The sequence below is a fragment of the Lepisosteus oculatus genome, chromosome 18 (assembly GCF_040954835.1).
Source record: "Lepisosteus oculatus isolate fLepOcu1 chromosome 18, fLepOcu1.hap2, whole genome shotgun sequence".
NCBI lineage: Eukaryota > Metazoa > Chordata > Actinopteri > Semionotiformes > Lepisosteidae > Lepisosteus > Lepisosteus oculatus.
Genome location: NC_090713.1, coordinates 12,550,834 through 12,564,540, shown reverse-complemented (window position 1 = coordinate 12,564,540; position 13,707 = coordinate 12,550,834). Strand labels below are relative to the sequence as shown.

The 13,707-nt window shown below is 40.3% G+C and overlaps 1 protein-coding gene across 1 annotated transcript in view; it reads right to left on the bottom strand.

Annotated features, from left to right (window-relative positions):
• LOC107076077 (NACHT, LRR and PYD domains-containing protein 12-like) overlaps positions 1-13,707 on the bottom strand; it is a 703,435-nt gene that overhangs the window by 666,497 nt on the left and 23,231 nt on the right. The window contains exon 7 of the mRNA XM_069180182.1: positions 9,875-11,636. Coding sequence (XP_069036283.1) covers positions 9,875-11,636 — 1,762 coding nt within the window. The remainder of the gene's footprint in view (positions 1-9,874; positions 11,637-13,707) is intronic.

Genomic DNA, 13,707 nt, shown 5'->3' with positions numbered 1-13,707 from the left:
CGGGAGTGTGGATCGTGATAAGAGCTTTCCCCTCAGCTGTGTCCAGAGACCATTCCTCTAAGGTATGAGACTCTATTACCAAAGAGCAGGGACATGAGCAGGCTAGGCTAGAGAGAAGGCACTATAGAGGGATGACCCTACATTTATAGCATCACCTGAGAGGCAGTGCAGATGAAATCTGACATGGACATCTGCAGGTGGTGTAGCTAGATGACACCGGCTCAGAGCAGTCTGTTTGTGAAGAATGAAAAATGGCCCCGTTCTGTCTTCCATTTGAGGAGTATGGATATGGTTGGTTCAGGCAGTGGCTCAGTGGTGAACATTGCTGTATCGCAGTGCTGGGACCCTGGGTTCAGGAAGTTCACCGGAAGTGCTATTTGTGTGGAGTTTGCATGTTCTCTTGGTTCACACAGGTTTCCTCTGTCTGTGTTGTGATGATCTGACATCCTCTCCAAGGCCCTGCATTGTGCCCATTGCTTGTCAGGTCTGGCTCCAGCTCTCCCATGAGAGTTAATTAGAAACAGTGGAGTCCAGGACTGACAAAGCAGCTCCTCATCTCCACATACACAGACAGCCCCACTCCTCTAGCAGACGGAGGAGGAAAGGAAGCAGTGGGGACAGGACAACCCCACAGGTGTCCAGTAGAAAGAGGACCAGGGTGAGTTTAAGGGTCTCCTGCTGGATTCAGCAGGACACAAGGCTGGGCCATAAGCAGTTGATGAAAACTGTTGAAAGTCATAGGGTTTATCACAGAGCCCTGAATTCCTGCTTTCCCCCAGCCATGTTATAAGGTCATGAACTTTACTCATATTCTTTGTCTTAGTCTCTCAATCAAAGCCTGGGTGAAAAATTTACCATGTGATTGCTTCCACCTTGTCCAATTTAGGAAACTAAACTTTAGTACAAGACAGCAGCCAAGAGAGAGCAAGTCCATACAAACCAGAATTCTGCCTGAGACTTTGTCTGCCAAAGGGGAAATCTTGTGATTCACAAACTAGCTGTGCGTTTCACTTAAATTCAGTTAACATTGATACAGTTGGACTTCATTGTCGACAGAGTATATAATATTCTGATGTATAGTCTGATATTCTATGCAATAATCTACAATAGGCAGTAAGAGCATTATATCCTGGGACAGTCTGAGTTCTCTCACTTGCAGCAGGACTCGAGTCCGGCTCTGTGTTCAGATTGTTTGAATTCTCCGAGGAGCAACTTCAGCACCAAGATCAGCAACGCTCTTTCTGTGATGAGAGCAAGCTTCACCCCTTACCTTTTATGGCCAGTATGGCCAGTTGACACAGACATCCAGAGACAATTTCTGTCTGGAAAGATATCCCCTCAAACATTTTGCAATATCTCTGGACATGTAGACACTAGAGCCCTACTTTAGAGCTTAAATTGAAGCTACCTTCTTGAGCATTATGCGGACAAAATCATATTTCTTTATTGTCTTTTTGTCTTCATGTCTTCATGTTTCTTTTTTGACTGTTTCCACTCACCAGACAGAAATATCCAGAAAAAAAAACATAAAGCAATAAATAGATTTTTTTCTGTCTTCAAAGATCAATATTTTAAGTTCTGGACCTTAACAAGTCTGAAAATGCTTATAGACCTTTCCCTACAGTATGTGTCTTCTAGCCTGAATAAAAAATAAAAATAAACATTTGAGACAAATGGAACAAATCTAAAAAATTCTACATATTTTATTGTAAACACCTGGAATGGTATTACTAAGTGTGTGGGCCACTGAAACTCCGGCATCTGAGTGCCTTACTAAAAAGAGTTTTACAGACAGTGGAAATTTTCCATTTCTGTTAAAACTATTATAACATAAAATGAAAAATGTGTGTTTTATCATCCATTCATTTAGCAGTATTCACAAGGAAATGTGCACTTTCCCTCACAAATCTGATGAGCCAAAGTTGAACAGTTTCCTTTTACCTGATTCAATTGGTTTTAGAAAACATATCTTCTGGACACTCGGTTAAAAACAAATTTCTTTCTCAAATTTTCTTAAATTACATTTAACCCTAACCCTAAACCAACTCTGGTGAACTTGTCCATATTTATGCTACTCAGACCTGACTACTGTTTCTGAATAGCAGTGCCATCAATTCAGATCACCATATGCCTTATAATAATTTTTATGTTTTTCTATAACTTGCTATATGTTTAGATTAATGTATAATGTATATTATTTTAATATATTTATTTTAGTCTAGGGTGAAACAATTGTCTTTTCTGATGTTTTCAGAACCTTTTCTCGTTCCCCATTTTCAGTGTTTACAGTTTGTGGTTTAACCAGGAGGAGGGGCTGGCCTGTTGTATATAAATGGGGGAGTGGTGGTGAGAAAGTGGAGTCAGTCTTGCTGAGAGGCTCAAGGGAAGCACTGGCTTAGTGAATTATTAAAAGGCTTTAAAGCTGTTTTAAAATGAATTACATGAAGCAAATTAAAATTTCAAGATAGACTATCAACTCTCATAGTTGATATATTTCTATTCTGATGTTATTAGCTCTGATTTATTATTAGGGTCAATAATTCTGGTCTACGTGATTGAGAGGATGGGAGCATGATGGAGCAGGGGTGAGCACTGTTGCCTTGCAACGCTGGGGCCCTTAGTTTAATTCCTGGAGTGCTATGTGCATGGAGTCTGCATGCTCCCGTAGATGTCCTCCAGGTGTTTCGGTTCCCTCCCACAGTCAAAAGATATACTAGTGGGTTAATTAATTTTTGGGGAAATGTGCTCTTTTCTCAGAGCATTTGTGTCTGTGTGTCCTGTGATGGACTGGGGTTCCAAAAAGTGTTCTGACCAGTATATGCTGCCTTGTACCCATTGCTGGCTCGGTAAGGCTCTGTTTCTCCTTAGACCCTGTATTACAGCGGTTCCCAATCCTGGTGTGGAACTACCACAGCTACAGCTCTATCAAAGTCAAAGGCTGGGCTTGTACATCATCAATGGAAGGACCAAATGGGACTTTTTAGAAAGGTTTGGTTACAGCTCAGCTCTGGGCAGCAGTGTGGTCAACTATGGTCACCTGGACCCCTCTGCTATAAGCACCTTCACTGTCTGACCACAACTCCTCTTTCTGACCACAGTGACATCATACTATACTTCAAGAGAGCACACCTGCACAAAGACACACTGACACAGCCCAGCAAGCCATATGACTTCAAAGACCACTATAACATTATATGCCAAATGTATTCATATAGTCTGTGCCTGGTTCACGATATAACATTGGTGACATTCAAGCTCTGCCTCTCCAGCCCCTCCTCCACATTAACCACCTGAACTGGTTGATGCCTCCCCATGGGTATCCAATCTGGTAGTGGCCAGGAGGAAGACAGGAGGCCTGTGAATCTGTGTGGACCTGAGCGCAGTAAACAAAGCTGTTATACCAGACAAGTAAATTCACTTTAGGTTACTCTACACCCTTACAGTTGGAATCTCAGCTTTCATCATTCATGCTGATGTCCTCTGCTACACCAGGGTGCCTTTCGTACTTAGCTTCCACCTCAGCTGTTTCCAGAAGATAAATCCTTACACTTATATAGCGCTTTTTATATAGCAATGGCAGCCATAGTGCACAAGTAAACTCCCCACACTGCAGCTTTCAGTGGGGAGGAGAGCAGAGTGATGAACCCAGGTCAGAGATTGGGGTTATTAGGAGGCCATGATGGGTAAAGGCCAATGGGAAATTTGGCCAGGACACTGGGGTTACACCCCTACTCTTTTTGAGAAACGCCCTGGAATTGTTTATGACCACAGAGAGTCAGGGCCTTGGTTTAACCTCTCATCTGAAATAGAGTGCCTTTTTACAGTATAGTGTCCCCATCTCTATCGGTCACTATTGAAGCGGTCACTGACTTCCTGGATTCCCTCTTTGCCCACTAGGCCATAACCGCCAACAATGGGCTGCAGTCTGTGTCCGTTGAGTTTGAGTCTTGGTTGAGCTATACCAAAATATCATGCCACTCAGCTTGCTCCTATGTTTACAGGTATTTTCAATTGATCCCTTAAACAGGCTAAGGTACCACACTGCTTTAAGATGATTACTAATACCAGTACCTAAGAAATTCACTGTGAGCTGCCTCAATAACTACAGATCAGTATTCTTGATGTCTATTATTATGAAAGTTTTGGAATGACTTATAGCCAACTTCCTGTCTAAATTGCACATGGACCCCAGGCTAGTTAGCCTATAGAGCAAACAGGTCAGTGGAGGATGCAGTCTCCCTGGGGCTCCATGACATATTTCAACATCTAGAAGCAGCCAGGTCCTCTTCATTGACTGCAGTTCTGCTTTTAACACGATCACCCCTCTCAAGCTTTTAGATAAGCTAGCAGATGTGGGTATTGATCAGACTCTATGCTATTGACCACTGGATTTCCTTTCTTATAGGAATTAGCTGGTGAAGCTGAAGGTACCATTTTTAAGCCTCTCACTCTGAGCACAGGCACTCCTCAGGGTTGTGTCTGATCACGTATGCTTTACTATCTGAACACAAATAACTATTTCACATTAAGGTTCAGTCAAAAAGCTGATAACACTGCTTTCGCAGGCCTCATCAGAAACAATGGTGAGTCAGTACAATGAAATTAAATAGCTCAATAAGTTGAACAGTGCACCCTCGATCTCGAACTAAATGTGAGCAAAATAAAAGATCTTGTGGTGGACCTTTAGCAAAGCAAACTCTCACCACTACTCATCAATGGTCAGGCTGTAAAGGTGGTGGACAAATTTAAGTTCCTGGGCACCATCATCTCCAACACTCTAAAATGGGAGGTCAACACACCCATTATGGTCAAGTAAGCTCACCACAGGCTCTTCTTCCTGAGACAGTTAAAGACGTTTGGAGTGTCACAGGAAGGATTAAACCTCTTTTACAGAGATCTGTCATCAGGAGTGTTTTGGCCTTCTGCATCACTATGTGGTACGGCAACACTTCTGCCCAGGACAAGAAGCAGGTAGAGAGAGTAGTGTATATCACTTTCAAAACTATAGGATGTCACCTTCCTTCTGTGGACTCACTCGGAAATGCAAAGCTCTGAAGATCCTTGCTAACCCTTCCCACACTGCCCAACCTCTATCTACTTCTCTCCCCTCTGACAAGTAGATTAGGTCTATTAAGACAAGGACTACTAGGTCTATAATAGCACCTATTTGGAGGCTGTGAGATGCATATATTCTGCATTTCAACTCTGATATTTTTGCATGGCTTTATTAGGCCCTACTGATACTTATCTCACTGTTATTATTGTATTAAAGGTGTGAGTTTAGGATGTTTTGTGAATATGCTGAGTGGATGCACTCCATTATTGAATTTGTTGTATATTTGCATTTGCATTCTTTAATTGTATGAGCTCACAGAATCAATTTCCATTGAACTTGAACTCTTCCATACACTGCTCCACCACATGGCCACACAGCTCGCCATAGAGCTGGCGACTCACCAGCCACCTTCATGCTTGGACACAAACTTCTACTTTCCCAGGACAGACTCCAGGCATATCCAGCTCAGACATCTATGGAGTTCCCCATGCAGGTCATAGAGTAACTGGGTCCAGCTACCTTTCGCCTCTCTGACACAAGGTGGCATCACCTAGATGATCTGGCACTAGTGTTTGTGCTCCTTCCATTTCCAATGTCTAGTTTCTTATTTTTACAGGGGATGGGTTACGTCACTCAGCCCCCCCCCCCAACAAAGTGTAGAGCTGAACCGGTCTCATTCGTTACTGCTCCATTTGTTTGTGTCATTTAAGGTAGCTCAATTGAAACGGTTCAGTTCCTGGTGTGCCATTTACATGTTTTCCTCGTGTTAACATGGGTTTCCCCTCGGTGTTTCCATCTCCTTCAACAGTTCGAAGACATACTGGTAGTTTAATTGGCTTCTGGGAAATGAGTCCTGGTGAGAATGTGTGCATGTCTGTATCTGTGTGTGCTCTGCAACGGACTGGCATCTCGTCCAGGTTGTACCCTGCTTTGTGGCAGTTGATTGCCAGGATAAGCTCCAGCTCCCCCACAGCACTGTACTAGATAAAGCAGTTAGAAAATGGTTGGATTGGCAGATGCATAACTTTACAAATGTTCCAATTCAAATACTATACAGAAGACACTCTTCAAATGTTGTTTAATTAACACAAATATTTTCAAGTATTATTGGTCTATATATTTGATGTGGTGGTGATTCCAGTGCTATTCAATGTATTGTAGTACATACAGTGATCATACAAAAACATATAATCCAATTTCTTCGTACTCTTCCACATTTATGTATTTGCTTTGCATAAAATAGAAGTACAACAATGGTCTTTTAATGGGGGAAGTTGCTCATTGTAACTTTTTTAAATACATAAATCAAAAGACGAGTTGAAGCATTTAGATGTTTTTTGAATTGCCTATTTAAAAAGGACACAATGAAAAACTGATTACTTCTTCGGTTTAAAGAAATACTGACACTGACAGCTACAAAGCATTATGACATGACAGTTAAAGCTATTTTTTTTAGAAAATGCTATTTTTAACATTTGCTTTTTAGGCTGAAACGACAACTCTTGCAGTTATAGTATGATATTGGAGATTATTTAAATTTACTGTTCACATAGACACAAAGAAAATACTGGTATTCAAATGCAAAATATCCGTCAAAGGCCAGACAGACAGAAAATTACAAACATTGTTATACTCTCAATCAGTAATTCAGTGCCTGAACTGACCAGAATGTGTTGCTACCACTCAAGATTGTCATACATAGTCATATAATTACCCAAAATTAAGGCACTATGTCTTGGGGATAAAAGCAGCTAGAAAGCTACTTTCAATGGCACAAACACAGCACTAATCAATAAGACCTGTTCGGTTCCTTGCAGCATTTTAGGGGAGCTGAGTGACATCACACCCATGAAAAAGGTGCTATATCTTGAAAACGAAAACATCACATACACTACATTTAGTGGCACAAAACAGCACTAACAGAGCATTAACAAACGTGGTGGGTTTTATCGTTTGTTTCATTTGGGGGGGGGCAACTTTCACAGAGCTGTATCATTCTCATCATATGTACAAATGGTGACACAATAGAGTGAAACTTGGCAGCCATCTGCAAAAGGCTTAAGAGATTGTGAATGTAATGTGAATATTTAACAGACTGATATATAAAATAAATAAAAATAATATTTAATGTGTACTCTGTTGACATTATTAGAGAATGAGTTAAAGATTTTCATTATAAAAATATATTAGACACAATGGCTTAAAATAACATTGTATTTGACTGACTAACATTTCTATGACTTACAGCAGTGGACTGTACCTTTTTATGCTTCCTCTCCTGCTCTTCCACATTTTTCCAGCAGGAAAAGCAAATTACCTACAGTATGAATGGAAGCAAACTGATACATCTTAAGAGTTTCAAAACGGACTGAACTGCAGTAGGGACACTCCACTCAAAGCACTTACAGATAATGGAGACTATCCTCCACCAGGACCAGTGTGTAGCAACCACTTGATAATGCAAAGGCAGCCAAAGTGACAGTATGCTCTCCACACATCAGCTATCAGTGGGAAGGAGAACATAGTGATGAAGCCAGTTCACACATGAATTCCAAGAGCTATTGTTGTTACTTAACCAAATACAATTTGATCTTGTTGTATGAAACCTGAAAGTACAGACTTTTGTCAATTTACTAAAGCTATTTGGTTGAGTAGTCTCACTTTGCGAAATAGACTCCTGATGGTCATTAAACACTTGCTGGGCACACCCTTCCCCAAATCGCATGTGAGTATGAAATAGGTTAATAACTTCTGTATTAAAAGATTTCAAATTTGTTGGTTAAAGATTGTTTAAGTTTAAGCATGCTCATGTTGCTACACTGAAAAGAACTGCTATTCAGTTTAAACTGTCCACGCATATTACAGCATGACCTGTCTCACTGAAATTCTCATGATATCAAATCCTCTTTTTTCATGTTTTGCCTGTCGCACCCCTCCTCCACTTTCCCACATTTCTCAACCTGCAGGGGTCCCAGCATCCTCATAATCAAAGTGGAGAAGAAGGGGAACAAGAGAGATTGTAGCACAACATTAAAACAGTTTGTAATTTTTGACTTATTAATTCCTCTCTCTTATATTAGATATCACTTATTTAAATATATATTATGTGTAGTGGCTTTAATAATTAATATTAAAAACAAACAGGCATTTAAAAACCTCAATTGTGATTCCTGCTTAAGGGCATCTTTAAATTCTCTGACTCTCTCTCTGAACATCTGGTAGAACTAGTTTTCACTCACATTATTCACATTTTGCTAACTAACTTACATTATTCATTTATTAGTATCATATTTTAATGTTTAACTGTGATATATAAAAATAATAAGTCAATATAGTAAACCTTATTGTATTTTACTATCGAAGAAAGAGTCTATTAATTCAAAGCACTGATGTATTGGGCATGACCTGATCCCTGGAGCTCCTGGTTTACAGGTGAAAATTCTACCACTCAACCAAAACATCACTCAGTTCACAAGCCTTTCAATTCCATTACAACAATAACCACAGCAAAATGTATTTAAAACAAGCACGTCAAAATATTTCCAAAATAACCACAAGTCACAGAGTTAAACAATTCCATGCCTTTGCACATGAAGAACGTAGAATACGCTACCACTACCATCTATATAAATATATTTAAAATAATAAATTAATATTGTCAAAAACATTAAGAAACTTGTTATTTTCAGCTACCAAAATTTCCCTTTTATTACATGAATCCATATTAATATTCTACATTAGGTGCATTTAACAACAGATTGAATAAAGCTAATGTTTTCACTAATGTCTAACACATTATAAGTGCTATCAATATTCTTTGTCCAGTGACGTTTCTGTGGGCAGTGTACCGCAGTGTGGTATAGTGGCCGCTTCTGTACAGTCCTTGCCTGCTTCAGCCTGTAGCAAGTCTGACTTGTGCAATTCCCACAAACATAAATTGGTCAGACATAAGAAGAAGTTTTTGGAAGGAATGCAATTCCTACCTTCACCTGTCATTCATTCTTAAATAATTTTACTGGATGATTTAAGCCTTCAACATTCCAGCTCACAAAGTTGACTGTATTAATTTGATTAATTGCAATTCAGTATAAGGTATAATATAAAATACACTAGCCAGTGAAGGAGAGTGACATAATGTAATGAACAATATCCACATAACTAAAAAACTAGACAATAAAATAAACTGAAAAAATCAGCACCAATTCCCTCACTTCATACAGGTGAAAGCACATGATGACAGGGCGAGGCCCTGGACTGTGCACATGAGAGCGGGGGGCTCAACTAGATCTTTCCCCAGAAGCTCCAAAAAAAAGAGAAAAAACTCAGAGAAGGAATAGTAACTTGAGACCCCCTGATTGACTCAGACAAGTCCACGATCCGTAGCCTCTGTCTTCTATTACTGTTCTCTAGCTCTGTCACCTTGGTCTTGACAGCTGTTGAATCTGAGCTGCTTCAGCGCTGAGACACTGACCGCCACGTCTCTGACTGTGTGCTCCAGGCTGCAAGCCAATTGAGTGGAGTCAGGCTTGTGGTGAGCTGTTGGGCCGACACCTGCAGCTGGAGTGTCTGAAGTTTGAATTGTGGGCTTTTCATTTGGTAAACTGCCAGTAGCTTTATATTTTCGCATTATACTGTAGAATCAATAATAACTAATTTAAAAAAAAAGTTAAAGTAGTTCATTATAGGATTTAATTTTGAAAAATAAAAAGTGTGCTAGAGCACGAGATTAATATATCTGTTTACTGAGTACCAGCCAGCAGACCTCACAGGGACAGTTTGGCCCTTGTACTGTATGTGAATGAAATCTGAGGTACTTACCTAAGGGTTTTTGTTATCTTTGCCACAGGTAGCAATCTCCGTACACACTCCTCTGATGTAGCATATTCACTCATGTTGAAGACATCAATCTCTTTCTCAGACAGCAGTGAGAAATAGGCGAGTGCTGAACACTGGGAAGGTGAGAGTCTTTGTCCTGAATGTTTTACTTTTACTTTTAGTTTATCCAGAGTCACACTGAACTCATCCATTAAAGACTTGTCCTTCAGTTCACTCAGGCAGTGGAAAAGATTCATGTATCTTTCAGGAGAGGACGTTTTTCTAATGAGTTCCTTGATGAATCCTGCTGTTTTCTGGATGTCACTGGAATGATCTTGTGTGTGTGACAGGAATCCCCTCAAAAGCTCCTGGTTGTTCTTCATTAACATCCCCAAAAGGAATCGGACAAACAGATCAAGATGACCAGTCTTGCTCTGGATGGCTCTTCCAAGTGCAACTTTATTCAAGTGGAACAGTGTGGAAGCTGGTGGGTTTCCTTTCTCCAGTGGGTTAATATTGCTGTTTTGATGGGAACCTAAAACATACAGAGCTGCAAAATACTCCTGGACAGTCAAGTGTAAAAAGCAGTACACCTTTTCCTGAAACAAGACTGAATCTTGTTTAAATATTTCCTTCCACACCCCTGAGTAAAAGGAAGAGCTGTTGAGATCAATGCCATATTTTTTCAGATCTTCTTCATAGAACACTATGATGTTTTTCTCCAGACTTTCAAATGCCAGCTTTCCCAGCTTCAGAATTACGTCTTGATTTGTTTTAAGGACAGTTTCTTTCTTTTCCTTTTGTTCCTTTGCTGTCAGTAAGACAAGCAGAAAGTATGTATAGAAATCTGTCAGTGTTGTTGGATTTGCCCTACTGTTCTCTTCCAAAGTGTGCTCCAGAACAGTAACTACAATCCAGCAGAAAACAGGAACATAGCACAAAATGTAAAGACTCCTCAGTGTCTTTATATGTGAAATAATTCTGTCTGCTAGAGCTCTGTTCTTACACTTCTTTCTGATGTACTCTTCCTTCTGCTGGTCTTCAAATCCCTGGACCTCTGTCACCCTGCTGATGAGCTCTGGAGGGATCAGACCTGCTGCAGCTGGTCTGGAAGTGATCCAGATGTAAGAATTAACAGGAAAGTTCCTCTTGATGAGGTTTGTTAACAACACGTCCACTGAAGCTTGCTTTTCCACATCAGACCACCTCTGGTTTGTTTTAAAGTTCAAAGGATGTTTGCTTTCATCCAGACCGTCAAAGATGAACAGGACTTTGTGGCCATCTAAAACATTATCAGAGGATTTGATCTCTGGACAGAAACACAGAACCAGTTCCTGTAAACTCATTTCTGATTTGATCAAGTTTAGTTCACGGAATGGAAGAAAAAATATAAAATCGAAGTCCTGGTTGTCTTTTCCAGTAGCCCAGTCGAGAATGAATTTCTGCACAGAGAATGTTTTCCCAATGCCAGCGACTCCCTTCATCATTACAGTCCTGGTAGGAATGGTCTGTCCTGGCAGTGGCTTGAAAATATCGCTGCACTTGATGGAGTGGATCTCTGATTTTGTGCTTTTGGAGACAGTTTCTACCTGCATGACCTCATGTCCATGATTCACCTCAACACAGCTGCCCTCAGTTATCCACACGTGTGTAAAGATGTCATCAAGGAGGGTCTGCTCTCCTGGCTTAGCAATTCCCTCAGACACAACTTCAAACTGCGTCTTTAGAGCTTCCTTGTGTTTGTCTTTCAGTGTCTGCAGCCACCCTAAAACAGAAAGAACACGATAGTCAAGACACAGTCTGAGGCTACAGTAGAAATCGTGACAGTGTGATGTGATGACAGATCTCTTACAGGGACACAAGCTATTGAGACTGTGAGTGTGAGACACAATCAGAACAGATGGACACAGATAAAGTCAAGAGTCACAGACACAGTCCATTAGTTGTCCTAGCTGGAGCTCCGGCAGTGACTCCTCATTTTTAATCGCCCTCTGATAGTCATGTCCTGGTCTCTCACAGCCTCACAGACACACCCTCTCATGAAGACAATTTCCTCATGGGATTTATTTTCATTCCTTAGATTGACGACTGATTCTGCTCTATCCTGGGTATCAGAAAGCCAAGCTGTAGTTCAAGATGCTGACTGACCATTGTGGCAAAAGCCAAAGGTGTCATAATATTTACTGCAATTTACTATTCCTAAAAATATTTAAAATATCGATCCACTGTATTGACGTGATTGTTGAATTTACCGGAACAATTAGAAATTGAATTAGTAGAGCAATATTCACACATGGATTAAAATTACACAATAAGTAATTTATTGAAACAACAGCAAAATGTGCACTGCAAACCAACAGGAATATATATACAGTGTCTATAGAGCTCCCTTTCAAAATTGTCACCCTTAGCTGCCTTAGAGTAAAGATCAAACACCCTACCCCTCAATATCCAAGTGAAAAATATTCTACAACTTTTTTAGCAAATTAATAGTAGATCTAGAATCTGATCCAGCTTGGTTGGATAAGAGCCCACCTCTTGTAGCAGCGATTCTAAATTAGCTCACGTATACCCAATCACCTTCAGAATCAGATCTATTTGATTAACAAATTTATGAACAAATAAAGTAACAAAACAGTAGCATATACTGTAGGAGAAATATAATGAACTGTAATGAAATTCAAGAAACAAGGGCTATCTGAGTGAACAAAGTAAACCCTTGGTTTAACAGACTAATAGGAGAAAGGCGTCCATTTTTGTTAATTTCCAATAAATCACAATGGCTTTTTTTCCACCACAAAATCATATATAGATTATACTTCATGTATTTGTTTTCCCTATCTTTTAACTTATTTTTAAGAATTGCAATCAACCTTATGACATCTTTTCTTGTTTTTTTATCCTAAATATACAGTACATGCTCTGTATTTCACACGTCTTAAGTACACTGTTCTGTATAAGATTCACTGAAGTATATGAAACAAACACTAATCATAAGCAATTGACCTACCAGTATAGTGCACCATTGATATTCCAAACTTTTATTTTTAAACCTATGTAGTATTTTTACCTTGTTTTAATATTTTTACATTACATTTTTGTGCATCTTTTTCTTTTCAAATAATATGTAAAAATACAGGACTGCACTACTCCATAAAACTGCCAGGAGACACAGTGAATCTTTAATGAATCATTGTGTCTAACATTAGGTTGATTATATTTTAATAATAAAAAAATAATGTTCACCCATTAGTACTTTCCTACGCTAATCATACAGTACAGTGAAACTTCTATAATTTTTTGCTGCTTTCATCAAATAGTATACAGAAGCATTAGTACATTAGTGTTTATTTTACTTTTTGATTGTAGACTATATTATACTGTAACGCTTACGGCCGACAAGCAGTGTGTGTAAGAGCCGGCGTACCAGAGCGGGTGACGTCACCGCCCTTCCCTGTGATAGCAGGACCACAGCTACTGGGCTGTGGAGAGATCTCTCTTTGGCTCACGGGGCTAGGTCGCTGCAGAGAGATGCGGAAGTCCCGGGTTCGAGCCCCGGACGGTGCAGGGGCCGACCTAATGCGGCAAGGGCGCCCGCCTGAGCCCCGTTGCGTTACATTGGTGTCAGAAGTGGGATGGGATAGCCCTTCGCCGGGGACGGCGATTTAAGCAGGGGAGAGTGTAACGCTTACGGCCGACAAGCAGTGTGTGTAAGAGCCGGCGTACCAGAGCGGGTGACGTCACCGCCCTTCCCTGTGATAGCAGGACCACAGCTACTGGGCTGTAGAGAGATCTCTCTTTAGCTCACGGGGCTAGGTCGCTGCAGAGAGACGCGG